Raw genomic sequence first — 26814 nt, forward strand, 5'->3', positions numbered from 1 at the left:
AGCTGCTAGGGCTTCTGTGCACATTTGCAAGGAATCCTTTGTGCACAGCATAGCCCTGGTCCCCCAGCACTCCGTCCTGCATTGCTCAACTTGCTGAGTTGACCACCGGCTTCATGGGACCCTCTTTTGTAGTGTTGAGACGACCACCGTGCTCAGTTTTCTTGAACCCGTGTTCAAATACTTCTGTGGGTGCTGCCTTCTTGTGCGTGGGCTCTCTGTGTTGCTGAGGGTCCCCTCTGTCTCCTCTTCCAAGTGGCGACCTCCTGGTCCTTCCTGGGTCCGGACAGCACCCTTTTTCTTTAACCGCGACCTTTGCAGCTAGCAAGGCTTGTTTACAGTCTTTCTCTGAAGAAACAACGCTGCATCCTCCAGCACTCCGTGGGACATCTTCTGCACAAAGGAGAAGTTCCTGGCACCTTTCGTTGTTGCAGAATCTTAAGCTTCTTCCATCCTGAGGCAGCCATTTTGCACTTTCATCTGGGGTTTAGTGTGCTCCTGGCCCCCCTTGACACTTTTGTGACTCTTTAACTTGGTCCCCTTCCTTTACAGGTCCTCAGGTCCAGGAATCCGTCTTCAGTGCTTTGCAGTCTGTTGTGGTCTTTGCAGAATCTCCTATCACGACTTTAGTGTGTTTCTGGGAAAGTAGTATCACTTTACTCCTACTTTTCAGGGTCTTGGGGTGGGGTACCTTGGACACCCTTAGTGTTTTCTTACTCTCCCAGTGACCCTCTACACACTACACTAGGCCAGGGATCCCTAAGTGGTTTGCTTTCTACTTTCTTAGTATATGGTTTGTGTTGCCCCTAGGCCTATTGCATCCTATTGTATTCTACAGTGTTTGCACTATTTTTCTAACTGTTTACTTACCTGATTTTGGTTTGTGTGTATATTTTGTGTATTTTACTTACCTCCCAAGGGAGTATATCCTCTGAGATATTTTTGGCACTTTGTCACTAAAATAAAGTACCTTTATTTTTAGTAACTCTGAGTATTGTGTTTCTTGTGATATAGTGCTATATGATATAAGTGGTATAGTAGGAGCTTTGCATGTCTCCTAGTTCAGCCTAAGCTGTTCTGCTATAGCCACCTCTATCAGCCTAAGCTGCTAGAACACTACTAATGTACTAATAAGGGATAACTAGACCTGGCACAAGGTGTAAGTACCATCAGGTACCCACTATAAGCCGAGCCAGCCCGCTACAAAGGGACACATCAAATGTACTTGCTGTTCATTATCATGTGACTGAGGTCTGATGTCTATTCTTTTTTCTGTCTTCCCTCCTGTGGGCAGCCTCAAATTCCTCTTCCTTTGTGCGCTATCCTGATTGAATGTTGGCAGAGAATGTCTCTCACAAGGTGGATAGGCATGTACACCTGCCCTGAGTGCTTGCCTGGATGTGAATGTGAATATCCTGGCTAATATAGTGTGTGGACAGAGGCCTAGACCTGTCCCTCACAATGCATGGCCCAGGACCTGTGCTTTGACCTGCAGGAGTGAACCAAGCCTGTCTTTATAGTGGATAGAGAACTACCTTCCCTGTCCTGGATGTAGCACGTATAGCAGTGGTGCAGTGTTTAGTGATTTATAGTGTGACCAGATGTTGTAATCTGTGTTAGTGAGTGTGTGGCCTACTAGCCATTTTTGTGTAAAGTGTTGATTTTATGTGTAACCCAGAACTCTGTCCTGGCATCCAATTTGTATGTCATATGTGTGTGCGTGTAGAATATGCATGTTGTACACACTTAGTAAGATTCTAGGGGTGTGTGTACTTGTGTGTGTTTGCAGCCAGTGGAATCCCCTGTGAGTAAGCATACATCCATGCTGGTTTAGCATAGCACAAGATGGAGGATGAGAACAGGGTTCCCATTAGAAATTCCATGAAGACTTTGTTAGAAAGGGGTTGCTGATTAGTTCTTCCTAACCAATGCCATTTGATAGATGGTACGGGAGGAGGGTGAGATTGCAGTTTCTGTTGTTGAAGGTGAGGATGTTTATAGGCCAGGCTTGCCCTTTTCTTTGTCCCCAATTGCTGCTTGAGAAAAGTTGACTGTCAGGTGCAGTAAAGGAGTGTTCCTGCTTGGAGACAGTCCTAGTGCTACCAGCTGTGAGAAGTGTCACTTTACACAAAGACCGTGTCTAGAGAGCAGCCTGAGGATACTTAAAAAGAGAATCAACCCAAACCTGTTCTGCAATTTGAGTCAGTGCGTGCACATCACAGGTCTGGAAAATGTACATGAAAAAAGGATCCCATCTACCACACTTTTTCCCCAGTTCTGCATTCTTCTTGCTCAAGTAAGCGAGTGCTCCACAGAGTACTCAAATAGCTGTGGTATAACCAGAGCTGGTGGTATCTGTCTGACTGCCAGAAACCCAAAGATGAGGGGACACCGTATTAAGTGCACACTTTTGTCTGAAGGAGCTGAGGGACCATCTACTACCCAAAGCCTGCCTGTTTAGGGAGGTAAGATGTCTGATTGGCCCTGCAGGAGGACGGGGTGTTAGGGTGGAGAAACCAAGAGTATTTCTTGTGTATGGAGCACTCAGAAAAAGTGTGTGCTAGCAGAGAGCCAAGCCAATGGCGAGCCTTATCGTAAATTCCTGTCTCTTTGTGTGGTTCCTACCTGTGACCTTTCCCCCTTACTGCACCAAATCAAGCCTGGTTGTGTCTGCTGCCAGCTGCCGTGGCAGTGAACTTGGGATGGAGCCACTAGTAAACAAAGAAAACATGTTGCCACTGTGTGTGCCTGATCACCATACTTCCCTGCTGTGAACCTGATCAGCCTCAGGGGATGCAACCGCACATCATCTGTTTGAGGATGATTAGTCTGGGAGGCTGCAAATTCCCATCAAGGCCATACTTAAATGTCCATCTTGCCAACTAATCTATAAGAAACAGAGCACAGGACTTGCAAGGCTTCAACTGAGACATGCACCCAGGAAGCTCAACATGCAGATTTGTGGCTTTGAGCCCAAGGTAAACCGTGGTAAGCATGAGTGACCAAATTGCACTTCCAGACCCCATGAGGGTAACAGTGGTAATCTACACTTGCACCTAATCTATGTCCTAGCCTTGTGGTACTGAGAACCATATCTCTTGAGGTTGCGTGGTGGGGAGTGGATGCAAGAGCAGGAAGGTGCTGCGCCTTCTGAAATATGCACCTTAGAGATGAGAACTCCCATGAGGTTGGGTAGTTCTCCCCACTTTCAGAAAGGGGGGAATGTATTACACCTGTCAGCTCCTGGCGTGGCTTCCCCTGTCTTTCTTACTTCTGACCTCCTATTATGATCCTGTGCTGATCTTCATTTTTGATGGTTTTAGGACCATGAGTTACACCCTAAATCTTTTTGATTGTTTTGTTGCAGCCTATATTACATTGTGTGTAATACAGTTTTAAAATTATGACTTACGTATTCACAATTAAATCTTTCACAGGCTTTGACTTCACAGTCTCTGTAATACAAGCCTCTATTCCACACTATGCCAACCAGGATTCCTATTAATCAATTGTGATCTCATAACTAATGTTGGAAATGAGGTCTATAGTTGGCAATGGTTTGTACCTTGTCCAAGTAAGCACCCTAACGAGTCAGAGTAAGGAAGTCACACGCCTAAGATAATCTCTACTCACCCCCTTGGTAGCTTGGCACGAGCAGTCAGGCCTATCTCAGAGGCAATGTGTTAAGTATTTGTGCGCGCACACACAGTAACAGTGAAAACACCACAGAAGTACTCCACGCCAGTTTCGCAAAATAGCCCATATTTATCTGAGTAAAACAAGACCAAAACGACAAAACTCCAACACACAAGCAAAGATATGAATAGCTCCAAATGGGGCTATCAAGACGTTGTTAATGGAGTCATTGACTGAGTCGTTCCCAACTGTCCAACGCCACTTGCGAGGGGGTGTGGCGCACCGGTCACAGAGTTGCACGGACCCCCAGGTACAGTACCTTTGAAAACAATGAGGCAAAGACGTTGCACAGACTCGATGAGGTGAGGCGTCGCTGGAGCCGGTGCGGCGTTGGTTCCTTACTGCTACCGGGGAGGTGAGGTGTTGGTTCCTTACTGCGTGGCAGGGGAAGTGAGGCGTCAGTTCCTAACTGATGCAGGGAAGGTGCCATGGCGGTGAATTGAGGGTTCCTTATGATCTGGCGGGTCAATGAATCCGGCGGGTCAAGACACTATGAAGTGACCCCTCGGGGTCACAGTTACACCACAGGCCACAGGTGCTGCAGCGGAGTCGAGTGTCACGTATGTTGGTGGCACGGCACTCAGGACTCACAATGTTGCGGGACTTCAGAGGCGCTGTGGCGGCTTTGGGCCAGCGACACTGGATCTGCGGTATCGGTTGTTGTCATTGCACTTCAGCGGGGACCACGGCTTCGGATGCAGGTAGTGGCGCGAGGTCAAGCAGCAGCGCCGGTTCTGGAGTTGTCCGGAGTCGATGTGCCTGGTTCTTCTTGTTTTCACCAGAACTTACTTCCAGGGGCCCAGGAACTGGATTTGGCACCACTTTGCAAGTCAGAATTCTCAGCAAGAATGCCCAAATGCTGGCAGATGAAGTCTTTGGTGTCCCTTAGACTTGTAACAGGAAGCAAGCTCAGTTCAAGTTCTTGGAGAATCTTCGAAAGCAGGGTGTAGAAAACAAAGTCCAGTCCTTTCACTCCCAGGGCAGAAGGAGCAGCAGCAGGCCACCATAGTAAAGCAACAGGCAGAGTGGCAGGTCCTCCTCAAGCATCCAGCTCTTCTATCTGGCAGAATGTCCTCAGTCCAAAACGGTTCGGAAGTTGTGGGGTCAGCAGTCCAATACTTATACTCATTTCCGCCTTTGAAGTAGGCAACTTCAAAGGAAAGTCTTTGTAGTGCACAAGACCCTTCCTCTCCCCAGGTACACTCCAGGGGGTTGGCGACTACTTTATGTAAGGACAGGCACCAGCCCCATTCAGGTTCAAGTGCTAGCTGCTCCCACCACCCTAGCCCGGGAAGACCCATCAGGATATGCAAGGCACACACACCAGCTCCCTTTGTGTGACTGTCTAGAGTGAATTCACACTTTCATCCTCACCCAGACATGTATTCCGCAGCCAGGAAGAGGCACAGAATGGTTAAGCAAGAAAATGCCCACTTTCTAAAAGTGGCACTTTCAAATTTATAATCTAAAATCCAACTTTACCAAAAGAAGCATTTTTAAATTGTGAGTTCAGAGACCCCAAACTCAGGATCTCTATCTGCTCCCAGTGGGAAATTACACCTAAAAGATATTTCAAGGCAATCCCCATGATAACCTATGGAGGACATAGGACTTGCAATAATGAAAACTGAATTTAGCAGTATTTCACTATCAGGACATGTAGAAAACACCAGTACATGTCCTACCTTTTAAACATACTGCACCCTGCCCATGGGGCTGCCTTGGGCCTACCTTATGGGTGGCTTACATGTAGTAAAAGAGAAGGTTTGGGGCTGGCAAGTGGGTGCACTTACCACATCGAACTGGCAGTTTAAAACTGCCCACACAGACACTACTAGTAGCATTTGATTTACAGGCCCTGGACACCTTTATTTACAACCCTGGACGCCTCTGGTGCACTTTGCTAGAGACTTCCAGGTAAATCAAATATGCCAATCGTGGATAAACCGATTACCAATCAAATTTAGACAAAGAGCACTTGCACTTTAGCACTGGTCAGCAGTACACATGAAACAGAACACACAATTCAGCATATGGTCGGTTATCACCATTCTCTGAATAGCATTTAAACCACATCGAAACCACCCAGCAGTACTCATTAGACAGAATATTGAACCCTAATCCAACACAACCCTTGCATGCCATGTAGTTGGTTATCCCCATGCTCACAAAAGTATTCTTCAACTACACATCTTCAATGCAGGAGACACAAAGACAGGACTTCTAGCATACATTCAGTATAATGCAAATATCCATTATCTGGCTAGCATTGCACTCAACTGCACTCACAATCTGATTTCGCGGCATGCGCATATACATCTGCCAGATAATGAGCATTCCTTCCTCCCCGAAGGTGCTCAGGAAAATTAGAAAAATTTTCCAGTATCACAGAGCAAACACCTAGAACACTCAGTAATCCTAACAAAGGAACATAAAAAGAGTCCTCACATAAAAAAACATCCCTATTCAGTGCTCATTTCCATTCCTGATTCTGTCATCTGTACCTCCACCTACATGTCCAGTTGTACTAATTTTATTTATACAATGATGGTTTATAACACTTTGGTGTACATGAAGAACAATGGCAGCTATGTGCGCTCCTACTACAGAGTTATCCTGGAATGTATATTCCCATTACATATTGTTTTGTTCTATGTAATTTCTTCCCGTAATCCATTTTCTCATGAATTGTTACCTGTAAAGTGCACTGCCACCTACTTTGGGTAACAATTAAGTAACATAAAAATCTTGACTACAGATCATCCTACAGTTACTAAAAGTGACATATGCTTTTAACAGATGAATATACTCACTCACATTGTTGATAGCACACTTTCACTAGTCGAATCAGTCTCTATCATGGAATCATCAGAATTGATTGGAAAGTCACCCAAGGAATCTGAATTCACAGCTATATAACATGATTTCTCTATACAACTGCCAATAACATAACATAGCATAATATATGCAGGCGGGAAGTCTGCCATTCACCAAGGGCATAGTGCAAATTCTATATGTGTTGAAGTGCAAGCTGTTACCTACTGAATGCAAAGTGGGTACATGGCAATAGCTAATGCAACACGTGCCAACATTGAAGATGGTGTTCCCTGTTGTGTGTGTATTCATTAAATTGAGAAAGAGATTGTGTTGTGGGTTTAAGTGAAGTGTGCCACATTGCTGGAGCTCATAATAGTCAGGCGGACTGTAAGTTATTGGAAAATTACTCCTGATGTGTGCAAAATGTACCAGGTGTGGTGTGTGAGCACACCTCCAAATGGCAATTCAGATACCAAAGAGGTAGCAGGAAAGATGTGGGTTTAGGGTGTCGTTCCTGACTGGTGCGTTAGGTAGAGTCTGCTTAAGTACGCTCAATGTGTATCCTGAGTCAGAACTGTGGGGGTCCTGGGGAAGTGGGTGGCATTATGTCAAGTCAGAGCTGCACAATCACAGTGACTATTTCCCTTGGTAAGAATAGCCTTTTATATGGTTAATTTATTGAAGAGTTTTCGCATTCTAGAGTGACAACAAACCACAAACAGAAAGACAATACACTGCACGTACCATTTTATGAACGTGACACCTTGATTTGTAATACATGTCTCCCAGTTATGTCCACCATCATTTCCCCCCACTCACCCCGCCATGAGCAGATAGTTTCCGATACGCCCATTCGCTGCGACCTTCAGTGTACTTTAGGAAAGTCACTGATGTTGGTTTATTAAGCAACTACTGTTTAAACCAAGTCAATATGTAGTTAGTTCTAGTCGTTTCAGGTAGCAGTTCAGCGTGAAGTTCTGTTTGTTGACAGCAAGGGTTAGTTCTGCCATCTATTGAGTAGTAGTAGGGCAGCAACCCCAACCCCAGTTTTTGCAGCCAACTGCTTGGTCAGCAGAAGCGCTGTTGCTGAGAATCTGCATTTCAGGTAGTAAATTATTTTTAACACACCTATGAGAACCATGACTGCGGAGACTGGCAGTTAAATCTCAATTATTTAAGAACTTTATACTTTAGATATAAGAACTCTGTGCTCCCTCCAAACCTAACAAGCAAAGAAGATCCAACAAGCAGGCCAGCTGGTACGCAGAGGACCTCCGGAGCACCAAACTACACTGTAACCAGCTAGAGAGGAAGTGGAGAGCCAGCCACAAAACCACCGATAGACCACCTAGAACGCTGCAATCAGCTGCTACCACCAGCAACTAAGAAGCCTCAAGAAAGGAACATTGGCTGATTGCATCGAAGGAAGCTCCAACAGCTGCAAGGAGATCTTCTTGACCGTCAAGGACTTCCCCATACCATCAGCCTCAGTCAACACCTCCTCCAAAGAACTCTGCGACAATGGATCAAATTCCGTCCACAGCAACTCTGCCACCATAAGGACCTCTGCTAACTCATCACCAACCTGCCCATCACCAACAAAGACGGCTACCAGACTGAATGGACAACCCTCACCAGAGACAAAACAGCAATAATCATGTGGACCATCCACCTAGGGGCCTCAACGATCCACACCCCCATCACGTCTCTAACCTTGGAACACCACCAATCAGCACCGCCCTCAACCCCATCATCAACACCTCCATCATGTCCACCATATTCTCAGATGACTGGAAACTTGCAGAAGTCAACATTCTCCTCAAGAAACCAGCCAACCCGAACCAACTTAGAAACTTTTGATCAATTTCCCTGCTCTCCTCCCCATTAAACAAGGTTGAGAAGGCCATCTACAAGCCACTCTCAAGATCCACCACTGGCTGGACAAGACCCAATCAGTATTCAGAAAGAAACACAGCATTGAAACAGCACTCAGCACAACCACCAACAACATCCAGACCATCCTGGACCGAGGAGAAATAGCAGCCCTCATCCTTCTCAAACTTTGAGCTGCTTTCAACACGGTTTCCCACAACACACTCATCAGAAGACTCCATAGATCATTTGGATCTGTTCCATCCTTATGGGAAGGACCTAAGGGCCAGACTCCCATCTTTCAGTTCAGAGACCAAAAACCTGATCTGCAGACTCCCTCAGGGATCATCCCTCAACCCCACCCTGTTCAAAGCCTACATGACACCACTCGCCAACATCATCAGTCCCAAGGCATCTCCACCATCTCCTATGCCAAAGACACCCAACTCATCCTCTCCCTGACAGGCAAGACAATCACCACCAGAGCCAACTTCACCAACTACATAACCATGGTAGCAGAGTGGATGAGAACCAACTGCCTGAAGCTCAGTTCCAACATGGCAGAAGTACTGGTCTTCGGAAATAAGACCTCCCCACAGAACTCCACCTAGTGGCCGCTGGACCTATGACCAACACCAACACCCCCTGACCAAGCAAGAAATCTAGTGATCCTTCTAGACAATGAGCTCAACTTGATCGCACAAGTCAATACAGTGAGCCTCTCATGCTTCCACATCCCACACATGCAACGAAAGATCTTGAAGTGGCTGCCACAAACACCAGAACCAACCATCAACCATCATACAAGCACTTAGCACAAGCAGACTCAACTAAGGCAACATACGCTACATAAGAATCTCTATCTAAAACGCCGTTGCAAGACTCCTACTCTACCTCCAACACAGCACCCACGTCGCACTGCATCTCAAGGAGCTTAACTGCCTCCTCATTCGCAAGCACAGCCAATTCAAACTACTCAAGCACGCATACAAAGCTTTACACAACACTAGACCAGCATACCTGAATAGCCGCATACACTTTCACCAGCCTGCCAGTCACCTACGCTCTGCCTCGCACACACACCTCCATTCACAAACGTAGAGCAGGATGTCGCTCATTCTCCTACATTGCACCCAAATCATGGAACAACTTGCCCTAACGCATCAGAGCCTCTTCCTCACTTCTTGAGTTCTGCAGGAAGCTGAAGACCTGCTCTTCAAATAACTCTGTGGGGACTACTCAGCTGCTCAAGCACCTGGATACCCCCTCACAGATGATTAGTGTGCCATACAAATCGACATGCCATTATTTCCTGAAGAGTGCCAATGATTTGTTGACAGTAGCAGACGATGCCTGGGCAGGTCCATGCTAGGTGGAGGAATCCCTTGTCTTCCCATCCATACCCCTGACAGGGGAAGTCCTTTCTCAACTGCCATTTATGCAGTGCCAGAGAGGTACAGATATTCTATGAAGAAATCAGTAATGAATAGGATGCAGCCTACTACTCAGTAGCAATTCCCTAGTTTGCAGGCAACAGGATTCCCAGGTTTCATTCGTGAGGGGTGCATCCAGTTCCGCGCTTCACCACGCTCCAGCAGGGCTTTCACAGCTTGGGAGTGCTGGCTGGGTCTAGTGGTATAAGATGGTTATGAGTTGCTAAGGGAATTAGCATTCATAATTTGTTCCAAGGAGCCTTTCAGGCTCTTCAGGGAAGTAGGCAGATACAAGTTTTTAATTGTGCTTTAATTCCATGATATACAAACATTTCTAGCGGTGTCAACAGCACAACCATTTTCAGTGATTCCTGAGTAATAACCTGCCCATTTTCATAGAGGTTGTCCCAAATATGGATTTGTAGTTTATGTCACTGGGATATCGCTTTGTGCTCTTTCGTTATGAGGAACAACGGATGAGCTGTCACGGCTCCCCGTGGTGAATATAGCAAAGGACATTGCACCTCACTTTTTAACCTATCCCAGGCTGCAATAGTGGAGTGCATGGTGTTTATTTCATCCCGCTGGAACATGTAGGTGGACGAAAGTGCAGTCAAAAGTGGGGTGGAGCTCGCAATATTTTTGTTCAGAAGTAAACCAGTAGTAAGCTAAATGTGCTTGGGCACAGAGATAATATAACTCCAAAATAGGGAACTGCAAAGCTCCATTGGAGTATGGGTGAGGATGTTCATGCTATTCTTGGATTTTTATTGGCCCACACTAGCTTGGTTAGAAGGGATGTGCGTGATTGGAAGAAACTTGTATGTAGTATTATGAGGATATTATTGAAATAGTATAAAAATGTCAGTAGTACTACCATTTTTACCAACCCAATCCGACCAGCCATAGTCAGCTGTAGATTCTGCCATCTGTCTGTTCCTCACGGAGAGTGATGACGCAGTCATAAATAGACTAGAATAGCCTTTGAACACCTATGTGTCCCAGTGATTTTGGAAGTCTGAAGGCTTTTTGCTATTACTCTAGGGGTGGCAGGTGCTAGAGCCTGGTCTGTGCTAATTTACTGTCCTACGATCCCAGAGTGTATTGCAAGGGTTCTGTGCAACCCTCTCCCCACATCTGCTGTCCTAAAGACAATTGTTATTTACCTGACAGTTTTACTTTCATTATTTTGACACAGTTCGTGTGTCTGTTGATGATTAATTAAGTCGGAATGCCAAAGTTCAGGGAAGATGAGAGGGAAAACAATTGGTTATTGACTTAATGCAACTCCTCAAAGGTCTATTAACACCACTGTGTACCTCCCTCCTTTAAAAGGCTCCTTTAAAGCAAGTCAGGCAGCGGGGGCCAGATGCGTGGGAGGTTGCGGCCGGGAGACAGCTGCCGAGGGAGCAGAGGCCCAGGTACCCGACCGCCAGCACCACCACTCTAGCAGACCAGCAGACGAGCTGGCTCTCGCATCCTCTGCTCCCACTTGACTCTCGCTTGGCACCTGCTCAGCTCCTGCTCTGCCGCAAAGCTCCCCGAAAGCACTCAGCACTGGAAGCTGGGTCGTGGAACATAACCTAATGTTCAGGCTTTCAGGACGAGCCTATCAATTCTAGTGCCCCCAGCAAAATAGATGTACTGCAAGCAAGGATGACAAAGCCTTGAGAGGCATGTAGTCCGTTCTTTCTATTCCCTGCGTGTCCCACACAGTATCTCAAACACTAGACAGTGTGCACTCCTGTTGGAAAGACAAGACTTCAAGTAATGTCAGGAAGCAAGATTTATTGATGCACACAGTTCCTTTCTCAACAGCAACTAACAACTTCTACAGAACATAGCTCCTTCAGAATTCCACACTGCAGACTTCATCATTGAAGCAAACACTATTAATATGTATGAAACATAACATATACAAGAAACAATATCAAATAACTACTACACCAAATATTGGGTCCATTCTGGACTATGTGATAGTAAGCTGGTCTTCGTTTTATCTTTTGGGTGATCTAAAGGTGGTAGATTCTCTGCTGAGTGATCATAGCCTGCTAGCTTTTTCCTTGAATTTTAATGTATCCCTTGCAGGTCCTTGGAAACTGGATAGATCTGTTTTAAGCCTTAATAAGACAGGGTGGACTCATTGGGATTCTAGATCAAGTAAGGCACTGAAAGTTAAATTAGAATCCACACTTGGCAATTTAGGTAATTGGGTAGGAAACAAAAGTTTATTGAGCTTAAATTCCCACCTCTCTGTTGTATGGTATGGAATCCATTAACATCTATAATTGGAGTTTTTTTTAACGTGATAGAAGGTTGTATTCTTATAAGCCTAATCTCAGTGCACTCAGCCTCCGCCGTAGAAGCCCTACAGTTAGAATTTGGGTTGAGAAGTGCATTTGTCCAGGGCCTGGCAGGAGTAGTGTGCTGGGCCGCGTATCTTGCAAATTGTGATGATGACTCTTTAAGATCTTGTATAAAGAAAGACATTTTTGGCAGTCTAGAAGCTAAGTCATCAATTTGAAGGAACCTTGTGGTAGCAACAGAGATGTTGCAGTTGGACCCTATGTTGGTTCTCTCGCTATCAATACAGCAATTAAAGATGATCTTTAAAAAACCCACATGGGCTTTAAGTTTCTGTTTGGACAGAGAGGTATGCATTAAGAAATGGATTAGCCAAACGGTAATAGACTCATACATGGTAAACAAAATGCAATCATATGCTTATTAGAATCAACCTCATAGCCTGAGACACTTTTGGTTTCTTTTAAGACAAGGTTTGCTCCCAATAAACCCCCTTAGTGTCTAAATGGTATGGCATCTTGGCAATCTCTAACTGGTATCAAAGGAGCATTCAGGATCTCAACCATGTCCTTTTTATATGTCCCACTCTATTACCTTGCCGGCAGAAGTGATTGAAGCCTATCTGTTTGCCATTATTGATTATCTTTGCTCCAATGTTCCTAAATGCACTGCATACCCCGGCAAATTAAATGTTCTGTTTTAAAATGTTTAACTTTTTCAAATATCTCTTAAAATTATATTAACGATGGCTGATATAATATTTAAGTTATTGTCATTAGGGACTTACTTTTGATCTATTTTTTTTTTTTCCAGTCATCGGATAAGTCCTATAATGTTTCTTGTCCTATACTAACGTACAACAGTTACTTTCTTACTGTTTATGTGCAAGATATTTTATTCTATTGTGAAATTGATTTAATGTTTTTGAAGATAGATAAGATGAATTTCTCTACTTTGTAAGCATATCTTTTGATATTTTTATGTGGACCTCACTGAAGTTCCTCAACATAAATTTGAATTGAATTGTAATGACACACCAGAATGTTCACATCCCTATGACAACTTTCTCTTTCGCTGTGCTAATGCCCAAAGAAGATGTTATCTTTGAATCCCCTAACTGCACTGCATTAACTCTTCCCCGACTTAAAAAAAAAAAAAAACATACCTGACAAATCGTATTCTGCAAAACCCATTTAAAATGTAATTACAAAATCCCACACCTTTGTTTAATAATGATGTCAATTTCAGCCATTTCTTAGCCGATTTTATACCTTTTAAATGTATGAATCATACATGTGACTAACCAAAAAAAAAAAAAAAAACTTCGGAAAGTTATTTTCATGTTCATGGCGACTGCTTTTTTTTTGCATTTGCTTTCAAGAGGAAATTTCTGATCACAAACCCCATGCACGATGTCAACATTTTAAACATGTCACAAATAATTGGCTTATATACAGTGCTCATTTTGTAAAAATAAATGTGTGTCCCCAAAACTTCTGTTAGGAGCTTGCCACTTATTGCCACAAGTGGTGAAGGGACATCTCACTTTCCCCACTGTTATAACACACTGCACCGGGTGCATGCTCTCCTCTTGTCGTTTATGCTCAAGTCCTCTCTGTAACTTTTATCTCCTCTCCTATATACGTTTATTTTGATTTTTAATCCTGTGCCCATCGTTTTCCCTGACCTGTTCGCTGACTTTATCCCTCTCTTTTTCTCCTTTGTAGCAAACTTTTCTCTTTTCCTTTCTGCCACAATACATCTTTCTCTCTTGTTTTCCACTCACGTCTATTATTGTCACTCCTTCAGCTCTGTTCTTTCTCTTTTGTTTTTCTCTATGCATCTATTTTACTCTCTCCTCCCTTGTCCTTCCCCATTCGATTTTCCCCTTTGTATTTTTTCTCTGTCCCTCTTTTCCCCTTCTGATTCTATATTTTCCCTTCTGCCCCCTCTGCCTTCTTTCTCTTAAATATCCCTCTAATCTCTTTAGTTCTCCTTTCTCTTCAGCGCCTACTCTGTCTCTTTTCTCTCTGACTCTACATTATTTTTTATATTCTAACTCCCATCTCTATCATGCTCTTTCTCTTTTCATGTGTCTATCTGTACCATTCTGCCTCTATCTACCACGTCTTTCCTCCACCGTATTCCCCTTAATCCCATTTGCTTCTATTTTTTTTCCCTCAAGACCCACATTTGCTATTCATTTACCTAGGTCTGCATGCCCTTCTCTCTGTCTTGTCCCCTTTCTCTATGTGCATCTCCCTCTCATTTGTCCAAGTCTCTCTCTTTCTCTTTTTCCCTTTGACCCACCTTCTCTCACCCTTCATTTGCTCAACTTGTCCTCTTTCTGCCTGCAAAGTATGTTGGGCTGCTCTAGTATCAAGCTTTTGCTTCATAATAAGGGTGGGAGGGAAGTAAATAAAAATTAAATTTAAAAAAATAACACCTCCATCGCCGCGCCGCTTCGCTGCTGGCACAGGCTCCCAGCCTGCCCTGCGGCCAATCCTGACGCAGCTCAGGGCAGCATCAGGATTGGCTGAAAGTGCCTAGCCAGAGCGCTCCCAGGTAGACTGGGAGCCTATGCAGGCTCTCTCCAGCCCAGCAACTCCCTCTTATGGCGCGCGCAGCGGGCGCGCCAGAGGCAAGCCCGTCTGCGCCCATCCGCGCCTGGCCCGCGCCCAGCGCCACGACCCCAGGTCCCCAGCCCTCCCCTACCCCGCTGACCCGCTACGACCCCACCACCCTCCACGCCCTCAACCCCGGGCGCTCCAACACCTGCTTCCAAGCCCACCCCAAGCGCACCCATGGACCCTTCGCCTGTAACTCCTGCAAACGAATCTTCCACCACGCAACTACCACGACCACCAGCCCACGCGCCATCAACCACCTCAAGTGCATCCTGGTCAACGCTCGCACTGTCCACAAGCACGCCGTTGAACTCTGGGACCTCCTGGACTCCACAGCTCCGGACGTCGCCTTCATCACGGAAACCTGGATGAACGCCTCATCAGCTCCAGACATCGCCACTGCCCTCCCCGAAGGCTACAAGATCTCCAGAAAAGACCGCACCGACCAAGTAGGAGGAGGCATCGCCATCGTCTTCAAAGACTCCATCAGCGTCACCACCTCCACCGAAGACACCCCTCTCGCCGCTGAACATCTGCATTTTCAAATCCGCACCGACCCCAGGACCACCCTCGGAGGATCCCTCGTCTACCGTCCCCCCGGACCGCGCGCCCCTTTCAGCGACGCCATCGCCGACTTCATCTCCCCGCACGCCCTCGCCGGACTACATCCTCCTAGGCGACCTCAACTTCCATCTGGAACAGAACGACCCCAACACCACCGCCCTGCTCGACAACCTCCACAACCTCGGCCTCAAGCAACTGGTGAACACCGCCACCCACATCGCCGGACACACGCTCGACCCTATCTTCTCCGCCAGCAAACACATCTTCTTCAGCCACACCTCCGCTCTACACTGGACCGACCACAGCTGTGTCCACTTCACATTCCGACGCGAGACCCGCCACCTCCGCACTCAACCCATCCCTCGTCGACAGTGGAACAAGATCCCCGAAGAGCAACTCCTCTCCGCACTCGCCGCCAACCAACCCACCCTCACCACCGACCCCAACGACGCAGCCCACAGCCTCACAAACTGGATCTCCAACTGCGCAGACAACCTTGCTCCCCTCAAACGCACGCATCGACAGACCAACACCAAAAAACCTCTCTGGTTCTCTGACACCCTCAAAGAATCAAAGAAAACTTGTCGCACCCTCGAGAAGGCCTGGCGCAAGGACCACACCGCTGACAACATGACCGCCCTCAAGAACGCTACCCGCGAACACCACCACCTGATCCGCGCTGCCAAAAGGAATTTTTTTCACCGACAGACTGGACAAAAACAGCCACAACAGCAGAGAACTTTTCAGCATCGTCAAGGAGTTCTCCAACCCCAACGCCAACGCAAACGCAATCACGCCCTCACAGGATTTGTGCGAATCCCTCGCCACCTTCTTCCACCGCAAGATCAGCGACCTCCACGACAGCTTCGGACACCAGACCCAACCTAACATCACCGAACCCGCACCCCCGGCCTTCACCCTCAACAACTGGACCCACATCAACACTGAAGAAACCAAATCCATCACGAACTCTATCCACTCCGGCGCCCCTTAGGACCCCTGCCCTCACTTCATCTTTAATAAAGCCGACGACATCATTGCCCTGCACCTCCAGGCCGTCATCAACTCTTATTTTTCTTCTGCTACCTTCCCCGAATGCTGGAAACACGCCGAAGTCAACGCCCTCCTAAAGAAACCTACGGCTGACCCGAGCGACCTGAAAAACTTCTGCTGCATCTCTCTCCTGCCTTTCCCAGCCAAGGTAATAGAGAAGACCGTCAACAAACAGCTGACCACCTTCCTGGAAAACAACAACCTGCTCGACCCTTCACAAACCGGATTCCGAACCAACCACAGCACGGAAACCGCCCTCATCTCAGTCACAGACGACATCAGAACCCTGATGGACAACGGTGAAACAGTCGCCCTCATCCTCCTCGACCTCTCTGCGGCCTTCGACACCGTCTGTCACCGCACCCTAATCACCCGCCTCCGCTCCACCGGGATCCAAGGCCAGGCCCTGGACTGGATCGCCTCCTTCCTCTCAAACCGTTCCCAAAGAGTTTACCTCCCACCGTTTCGCTCAGACCCCACCGAGATCATCTGCGGCGTACCTCAAGGCTCATCGCTCAGCCCGACACTCTTCAAGGTCTACATGAGCCCCCTCGCCGACATCGTACGCAAGCACGACATCATCATCCCCTCCTACGCCGACGACACCCAACTTATACTCTCCCTCACCAAGGACCCCGCCAGCGCCAAGACCAACCTACAAGAGGGTATGAAGGACGTCGCAGATTGGATGAGGCTCAGCCGCCTAAAGCTGAACTCTGACAAAACGGAAGTCCTCATCCTCGGCAACACCCCGTCCGCCTGGGACGACTCCTGGTGGCCCACGGCCCTCGGCACCGCACCGACCCCCACAGACCACGCCCGCAACCTCGGCTTCATCTTGGACCCCCTTCTCACCATGACCAAGCAAGTCAACGCCGTGTCCTCCGCCTGCTTCCTCACCCCCCGCATGCTCCGCAAGATCTTCCGCTGGATCCCCGCCGACACTAGAAAAACCGTGACCCACGCCCTCGTCACGAGCCGCCTGGACTAGCGCAACACCCTCTACGCTGGGACCACCACCAAACTCCAAAATCGCCTGCAACGCATTCAAAACGCCTCGGCCCGCCTCATCCTCGACGTACCCCGCAACAGCCACATCTCTGCACACCTGAGACACCTGCATTGGCTCCCAGTCAGCAAAAGGATCACCTTTCGACTTCTCACCCACGCACACAAAGCCCTACACAACAAGGGACCGGAATACCTCAACCGACGCCTCGGCTTCTACGTCCCCACCCGCCTCCTCCGTTCCTCTGGCCTCGCGCTCGCTGCCGTCCCTCGCATCCGCCGCTCCACGGCGGGTGGGAGGTCTTTCTCCTTCCTGGCAGCCAAGACCTGGAACTCCCTCCCCACCAGCCTCAGGACCACCCAGGACCACTCCCCATTCCAGAGACTCCTAAAAACCTGGCTTTTCGAGCAGCAGTAACCCCCCCCTTTCCCCTAGCGCCTTGAGACCCGCACGGGTGAGTAGCGCGCTTTATAAATGTTAACGATTTGATTTGATTTGATACTGCACATGTGTGTTTGGCCGGCCCGAGACGGCCGGCCAAACATATATGCGTACTGAGGAGGAGTGCTGTGCACTCCCCCTCAGTGCTCCTCACTCCAGTGGCCCCGCCCCTTTTACAAAAAAACAATAATAAACACAGTTTATTGTTTTTTGGTAAAAGGTTTGCAGCTGTCGCTGCTTCCAGGGTGGGGGGTATGGGGGTGATGCTCCTCCACCCTAATGGAGGATCCGCCCCTGGTACCTATGTGGGAGGAGAGGAAGTGGGAAGTATGTAAGATCAATAGACGGGGGTATCATGCATGGGTGGTTGGTAAAGGGGTGCAGGGAACTGTGAAGGTAAGAGCCCAAGTGCAGGTTAAGTCTCTATATCAGGCTTCTCCAATGAGTACCGTGTGAACTTCTGGTAGCTCTCCAGCTGTCTTTGAGTAGCTCTCCTGTGTATGGCCCAGCCTGCTAAATTAGAAGCTTTTGCTTGGTGGAATTAAAGAATCTATACCAAAACTGAAAAGTGTGTATTCAAGATGAATATGTGTGTATTTTCAGACCTCATAAAATGATTTCAGGAGAAAATTGGTTGACTTTCCAAAATACTTTTAATTATGCTAATTGTGATAAATGTTGTGGTATGGGAAAGACATTACTAATATTACTTTGGTACTACGAGCACTGCAGCTGTTGCTGTTATGTATTACCTAGGTAAACACATTTCAAATTAACAGAACCTTTTTCACATTACTGCTGCTAACATTGCCTGTTCAGTTGAGGCAATCACTGCTGATAATCTTGCAAAGGGTGGCCACTAATATAATCTTATGTGATGTGGTCACTATTACAACACTAATAATATGAATAATATCTCAGGATAAATTCAATTAAACATAAGTAGCTCTTGTTACAGAAAAGGTTGGAGACCTAAGCTCTATATTGTATGAAACTCATATAGATTTTAAAACACTGTATAATATGATCTATTTTCTAGTATACTTGCCCTGTAATATGAATGCCTGCACTATATAAAGCCCACTGTACAGTATAACCCACCCAGCGTGAATGCCCCCTCTTCTGTAAGTCTCTGGTCAGTATACTATAAAGGGCCATTGTACAGAATATATATCTCATGTACAGCATGACCATCTTACACAAACTCACACTGTGCAGTATGGCTCACTGTATGGTACACACACTGCGCTTTATGAACCCATGCACAGTAACCTTCTGTCCCTCTCCCACAAGTCAACCAAACAGGGATTATGTGCTGATCACTCAGCCTTCTTCCCTCACTACTCATCTGGTCTATGATCCAAGTGGCTCCATTCTAAGCATTCTGCGTGGCAGGTTGTCCACAAAGTCTGACGAATTCTGGGGCCTGGACAACCCTCCAGTAAGAAAAATATAGGAAACGAAAGACCAGGGACAATTTTCTACTTAGGATAGGGACTTTCTGTGTTATCGGCCTTGAGGAATCCCAGTTCCCAAATACAGTACCAGCAAACACATACACAAAGTAAGTGCATCTTTAATATCACATCGCCTCTGTTACCAACTTCATTAGCCCGAAATGTACATGACAGCGACACGAGCACATACCTTCTTAATCAGTAGCTGTATTCATCATTTGTATTTCTATTGCAAGCATTTACTCTTTAAATGCATGGATTATAATTTAAACATTGACTCGCAAGGTTTAAAACATTTACAGCTTTGTGTTCAGACATACAATGAACGTGTGTTTGGGTTAGATATGAATACACACATATATACATCCTACATGGACAGTATCATGTCTGGCTCTAAACTAGCCCAACTCCTCTTACATAAGGGATACTATAGGGGTGGCATCACTTCTTGCGACATTATTTCCCGCAAAGCCATTGCATGTGATATAATTAAATACGCTAATTAGTCACTCTATTATTTATCTAGGACTTGTGCCCTGGGCGTGCCCTCTCCACTCAGTCATCTCCAGGGCACAGGTTCACACTCTAGCGTATGCCAGTAACGCGATCACCACAAGTCTACCTGTGCATCCCCCTCCGGAAAGCAGACAAGCCTGACTGAACGGCAGTGCCGCAGTCTTGGTGGCCACCGACGTGGCATGCATGTTTGAGGCATTACGCAATTACACAGCATGGGCCCGAGTACAACATACAAAGCAAGGGAGAGCTGACCGAGGTGACCGGCTTGGCCCAAGCGTCTTCTGGTTCTCGGGGACGCGTCCCTGACATGCGAGGGACTCGGCCCCAGCTGCCACGTCCAGCCTTCCAGACGGAAACCTCACAACTCGCGCTCATGACTTGGAGGCCGCGAATGTTTCTGAAGCATCGAAAGTGAAAAGAGATGAACCCGAAGTGCCTCCACTTACGTCCATGCTGCCCTCCGCCAGTGAGGGGCTGTCCTCGTCGGGCGCATCGCTGGCGGGCTCCATGATGGGTGAGGTTTAGCCGCGGAGGTGAAGGGCGCGCCCGGACCACCTGCCCTGAACTATGACTGCCTTACTTGCGCTCTCGCTCTTCGTCGCTCGCTGTCGCTGTGGCTCGGGAGGAAACCGCAGGGCCCCGTTATCTCGCCAAGTCTATCTCTACGAGGCGGGCGAACGGAAATCGGATGGCGTTCACCAACAGCTGACTTCCGTCCGCCCCATAGCCTTCTGAGCAGAGAGGGGCCCTCGGTTATGTGTCCTGAACCCAAAGGAGCTGGAGGTGTTTTTGAGAATGCCACTGGCCCCTAAAGGCTCGGGATTTCCCTAAGATATTCCACCAGAATGCACTGGGTGATGGAGTGCTGACCTATCCTCCACGCTCGAAAGAAGGACTGCGAGAAAACATTTATCATGTATCTCACCTTGAGGAGGTGGCCGAAGGAAGCGAGATAACGTCTTCGCGATGGAGTGCGCCCTTTCTTTTCCCCGCCAGAATAAAAGGACGGCGCCTAGTGAGATGGGCAGCAAAAAAACGATGGATTTAGGCCGAGATCACTGTACTGGGGTGAATGTTTGACAATGTTCAGCATTCCGTCCATCACTTGTTGTTTTTGCTTTGTCGCCCTAAGTGGGAAGGGTATGCCCAGACGTGGGTCCCCGTGCTTCCCATTCTACTGGATTCAAGCTAGCCTGGCTGATAAGGGATGAAACCCCTAAACCGGTCCCAGGATGCTTGTTTCCAGTCCAGGGAAGACCTGGCCTAGCAGTTCGGGCTGGACTGTTCCCATGGGGAACAGGGTCAAGACTGATTTGCATACGGCTAGGTCCAAACTTGAATGGCATGGGCAGCAAAAAAACAATGGATTTAGGCCCAGATCACTGTACTGGGGGTGAATGTTTCCACTTTGTCGCCTAGTGAGATGTTCCATAGGATTCTTTCCGCGTCTACCGCGGAAGTGCCCTCTGAAATAGTCCTCAACCCAAAAGAACAAAGGTATCTCCCAACCACTACGATATACTCACTCTCCTCTTAGGAATCCTTTACTGGGCAGAGTTTAAGAGGCAAAATAAAATACCCTGTTGTAGAGAGAGTACTCGGACATAGCATCATTCCCAATACTTTAAGTAGGATAAATGAAGGGGTAAGTGTGGTGGTTCTCTAAAAGGGGCGTGGCCAGACAAACATAATTGTGAAGCTTTTCCAAAAGGATGATCTACGTAGTTAAATCCTGTCCTTAGCACAGGTGCCAGTTAGGTTCCTGTTTATACATTTTCTTTTATCACAACCAGACATATCACACAACAACTAATATATACCTAGAACAAGCCAGGCGTGCTGACTTTGCTACGGCTTGTTAGCTGTAGCAGATAAGCAAGTAACAGTGATTTTGTTGTGAATAATTAACATTGAAATTGCTTTAATTCTACAAATAGGAGTCTGTGGAAGGAGTAGTGGTTTTCAGTGTTTGTCACTCACATTCTCCCCTTCACACTACTTTTATCTAGTCAAAGCCTTTTCCTCTTCACATCTTTCTTAAATCCTCCGTCTACATCTCCCAAACATCATCTCCTTTCTTACAACTCTTTCCACTCTTTTCCTCTGCATGTACTTTCTTGACACACCTCATCTTCACTATGCTTCGGCTATCTCACACATACTCTCTATCCACAGCTGTGAACCTCCACACACTTTTTCAAAAATGGTAATTGTAGTTAGCACATGTGACCACCATTCTGTATGCTCGGCAGAGAGGCCAAGGATTGAATGGGCAAGTAGTCTGCACATCGTTACAACTGAGGGACAGGCACTGTGAAAAACACTCACTGCCTTCAGCCTCAACTACAGAAATATTCAGTAGTGTCCTGTCATGAACATTTATTCTCACCCTAATTTTACTCCGACATCTACAGGTTACTCATTTCACAGTAGTAAGAAAACACATCTGTTTGTAAACAGATATTGCGTTGTGGACTACCTTTATTGTTTTTCCAGTCATTATTGAGAAATCAATCTTTTTTTGCCAGAAGATCAATTATATGAATACAGGGTAGGGACTAGTTTCTAAGTCCATTTTTTAATTACTACTCACTCGACTTGGTGGCTCCCGCCTCACTAAAAGGCCTGGGTAGCATGTCACAGTGTGCCAGATTGCTTGGCTGCAAGGGTGTTATATTTCTGCTTGGTTCGAAGGCCACATAGGCCTATGTGGGGAGCGTTTTGATGTTGTGCGAGAGTGACCAGAGTGATGCTCTTGTCCTGTCTTGTATCATATCGCTTAACTGTGTGATGGAGCAAGGTAAATGAGAGCGAGTTCATGCATAGTTTACATTAGCCAGCCTTTTTTTTTTTTAATCTCTGCAGGTGCCAGAGGAATGTTTTGGTGACAAGCGAGCCCTCAAACACAAGAAGGCAGATGTCCACCTGGATGGTCTTTATTAGTCATCCATTGTAAAAGTGGTTGTTGCACTGAAGAATTTATGATACTTGGTGAGGGTTAGGAGTGAAACCTGAAGAGATGGATTAGGTTAAGGCAATTCAAGTTGCAGTCGTTATGTGGCCTACCTCTTAGTGGATTATTTTCATTGAGATTCACGGAGTTGAGAGACCTGGTTTAGGTAGGCGGGTGGTGGCTGCCTGAAAGTACTGGTGTATGCTAAATGTTCTCTATTACAGACTGCCTGTATGATACTTCTAAGGTTCAAAAACCTTGGCTAAAAAAGCATGCTCTTGTCTATTCGGGCCAAGTGCATATGAGTGCCATCTTTGGCTTGGACTGATTGTAGCCTGCTCTGGTAGTGTTCACATGTGGGGTATTATTGTGTAGGTGCTCAATCAAGCATTTATAGAGCACGTCAAATCACCCATGAGGGTCTTAAGGTGCTGGAGCTGTATGCTGCTGCGTGAAGTAATGATAATTCAAACATCCAGGTATTTAGTTCTCTTCTGAATCGCTGGAGTGGTGGTGCGGTCCTGAGGTGTAGGGGGAGGTTGTTCCAGGACTCGGCTACCAGGTGCGAGAAGCAGCGTCTTCCACTGTTCGCTCAATGGATCCATGGGGCGTCTGCGAGGAAGAGGAAAGCTGATCATAGGAGTCTGGCCAGTTGGTAGAAGGTCAGGTGTTTGATAATGCATGCTTGTCCTTCGTTGTGTAGGTCCTTATTAGGTGTGAGTCAGCATCTTGAACTGGCATCTCTTCTGAATCCAGAGCCAGTGTAGTTTTTTGAGATGGGGGTGTGATATGGGTCCTTCCAGGTGCTCTGACCTCACATTGGATATTGTTCACTTCAGCAATGCCAAGGGTGATAACTTGGTTCTGGGTCCTTATCTTGGGTTCAATCAGGTCTTTACTTCTTCCTAAACCTAGGATGGTTTTGTATTTCATATCTATAAAGAATTCCAAACTTTTGACACTGTCAGTGAGAATACTTTTTCATCAATGAACTTTCTTTTATAGAAATGAAGAATAAGGCACCATACTAGAATTGAGCTGCATGTCTTGTTCTGGAAGTATTGTTTGAATTTAGCTTGTCGGAATCACAGACGTTTCCCTTTGATGGCTGTATGGGTGATAAATGCTTTAAAGGCTGAACGTCTGGCTAGTTGTAAACAGATTAATGTCTGAAGCACATGTGTGTTCCCTTGGATGGAGGCTCAATGTCAGTCCTGCTGCAGTGTTTTGGATCCCTTGGTATTTGCATAGTAAGAAACCACAGCACTGTTAGGTACAGATTATTTCCATAATCTAACCAAGACATAACAAGTGTGGGAATTGCCTGTAGTTTCTGAGGGCACCCGAGATGGGGAAAATGGTTCATAGTGTCTGCATCACGTAGAATGTTTTTCTCATGACTTTGTTTAACCTGCACAGTCGGTGTCTGTGGTCACGCTGAGGTTTTTTTACCTTCTTTGATGTCACTTTTGAAACTCTATTTCTTTGGGCCAGATGGTTGGAAGCGGCTTCATTGTCCACATGTGAGGATGTCAGTTTTGGAAGGGTTGAGTTTAGGACAGTTAGTCATCAAACATATATCCATGACTTGGGGACACTTGTCAAGTCCAGCCGTGTCCCTGTTTTAGAAGCTTCCGGTTTCAAAATAATCTGTATGTCGTCTGTATGGCTATAATGTACAAGGTTAAATGAACTGGTCAGATCTAGTAATGGGGTGAGGCAAGAATTGAAAAGCAGACGAGAGATGCTTGATCCTTGTAAGATGCCGCAATGTGAGGTGTGAGGAGTTGATGTAAATGGTTGTATCAAACTATTCAAGTCACACATTACCTGTCTTTGAGATAGGATGATAGCCACTTTATAACGCTTCCTCCTAGGCTGAGGGTTTCTAGCGCTAGTGTCTGATAAAAATTTATGTTAAAGTCTGCTGATAGGGCTAGGAGTTGTAGCACTATCACTTCATTACACTCTATTATTTATTTTAGAAGAGTACACTGAATAATTTTAAGTTGCACACTGTTATTCAGCATTGGGCTGGATTTAATTGGGTAGAGCATGCTTCTTGAATAGGATCCCTTAAGTCTTGGTTCACGACTGCAATAGTGAAGCACAGCACTCAATGAAGCAACATTTTAACTATTGTACCACAATTTATATCAACTGTAGAATGAGAAATAAAGCGAAACAGATGGACTAAGGATCTAACTGCTCGAAGCTGCAGTTGGTGGTAAACAAATGATACTGGGCAACACATACATATACAAAGAAGGTTGTGCACTGGGAATCACGTCATGATTTTGATATGTACTTCACCACTGTTAGTTCCAGGTCCTCCCACGTCTGGTTATCAAGGCTGATTCTGTGCATCTGCCTGGGAAGAACCCAGGTGGTTGGTCTGAAGTTAGATTGTTTTCCTCAACAAAGTTGGAGATCTGGGAAAATACCGAATAGGCTATTGGAGAGTGGCCTACAATTGGCAGGGCTAGATGATCTAGATTATGTTTCATGATAAGTGGTCTGATACAGGCGGTCTTCAGTTTGGGGGAAAGGATCTGGCGTCTATAGATTTGTGTATGTTCCATGCTATAGGCCCAGGGCATGTGGTGAGAACAATACTTTCAAAATCATTTGACAGTGTGGGGTCTGCTGAAGATCCACATGGCCTGTTTGCTTTGACCAGTTAAATAAATTCAGTGTCAATATAGCGGTCAGAAGGAGGATAGTGAATATTGGTTATTTACATCTTGTGTTCTGCTGTTCCTGGTCTTTGTATGTTGAGCATTTTTTATTTTATTCTGTTTTTTTTTTGTTTTGTTGTTTTTTGCTTTGGAGATGAGTGTGAGCAGAAGGCTTGTGAGTGTAGAAACCTCAGTGGAGGTGCATTCTGGGTTGCATACCTCTGAAAAAGAGAGAGAGAAAAGAGAGAGAGCGCGATAACTATGTAGTTCTATGGCGGACAGTCTATCATTGTGTTCTATGTAGAGCAGCATTGTATGTTTGCGGTTTCCATTACCAATCTATATAACTTTGTTACATGGATTGAACTGGTTCAAAACAGACAGACAGAAGGCTGTCACTATTGAGAAGGATGGTTTAATGTTATTGTTGACTTAAAATGACCACAACATGGAAAAATAAAAACAATTGCGCTCGTCCTCTTGTTTCTTCTTCTTTCAGAAGCTCAGACAATGTGAACTGGACATTGCCCCGGTGCAACTTCTTTGGCCTCCCCCGTGAGCCACTCTACCTGTCAGTCCCTCAGGTCACACAAAAAGTGAGCTAAGTAAAAAATAAGCACCAATACCATCAATCAGAGATACAGGTATTCTATTATTTTGTTTGGATGACACAACTATTCATGACCCCTCTCTTCGGGTGTTTCTTCACTCTCCATATACAGCGATAGAACCTACTGTGTATATTGGTTGCTCTCTGTTCTTTCTTTCTGTATCCAGTCTTCTCTATTTATAGTCCTACATCCTCTCCTTTAGCCTGTTTTTTGTTCCATTATCTGTAAAGGTACTTTTTTCTCCCTGTATTTGTCGCTTGTGGTTAGTTAAATGACGTTTTGGGTTAGTAGTGTGTAGGCACGTGTCCTTGTCCCCTCATCTACAACCCTGCATCTCCTTTCTGGTAAGTCAAGTTTCCCAACTCTTTAGGGACCTAGAGGTGCCAAAAGCTTAAACGTGCCATAGGTGTAGAAATAAATAAAAATTCTGAATGACGGAAGAGAATCCCACAGAACATTTGTTTAGCTACAGGCTCTAGATTTCCCTGCCTTTGTCCACATATATGCAGATGCCACAGTTCTTTCCCAGAACCGTGGTAGAACTGGTAACATCAGTGGTGGAGTGTGGGAACCCAGCAGTCTTCGAACTCCGGAGCATCCTCCTCTTCTGCTTCCCATTGGCTTCCTTCTAATCCTCCAGTGTTGGGTCATAGAATGTCTCTGCATTATATAATGCTTCTTCTCCTTAAGTCACCTGGCTCAGCATCGTAGGGTTATGGGCAATGTGTATTCGATGGGTCCTCTTCCTGCATTCCTAGAATTTCGGAATCCTTGAAGGCGAGT

General features: G+C 46.2%; 1 protein-coding gene across 3 annotated transcripts in view; it reads right to left on the reverse strand.

The window, feature by feature from the left end:
* The window catches only part of UNC13D (unc-13 homolog D), an 876342-nt gene that overhangs the window by 716783 nt on the left and 132745 nt on the right, over nt 1-26814 (reverse strand). The window contains exon 1 of one of the 3 annotated variants that reach the window (XM_069200182.1): nt 20236-20434. The exons of the other annotated variants lie outside the window; for them this stretch is intronic. Within the exon in view, the coding sequence (XP_069056283.1) occupies nt 20236-20298 (63 nt within the window). The 5' untranslated portion in view covers nt 20299-20434. Of the gene's footprint in view, nt 1-20235; nt 20435-26814 lie in introns of those variants that run through there. 3 annotated transcript variants of the gene reach the window in all.

This window comes from Pleurodeles waltl, chromosome 7 (genome assembly GCF_031143425.1).
Source record: "Pleurodeles waltl isolate 20211129_DDA chromosome 7, aPleWal1.hap1.20221129, whole genome shotgun sequence".
Taxonomy (NCBI): domain Eukaryota; kingdom Metazoa; phylum Chordata; class Amphibia; order Caudata; family Salamandridae; genus Pleurodeles; species Pleurodeles waltl.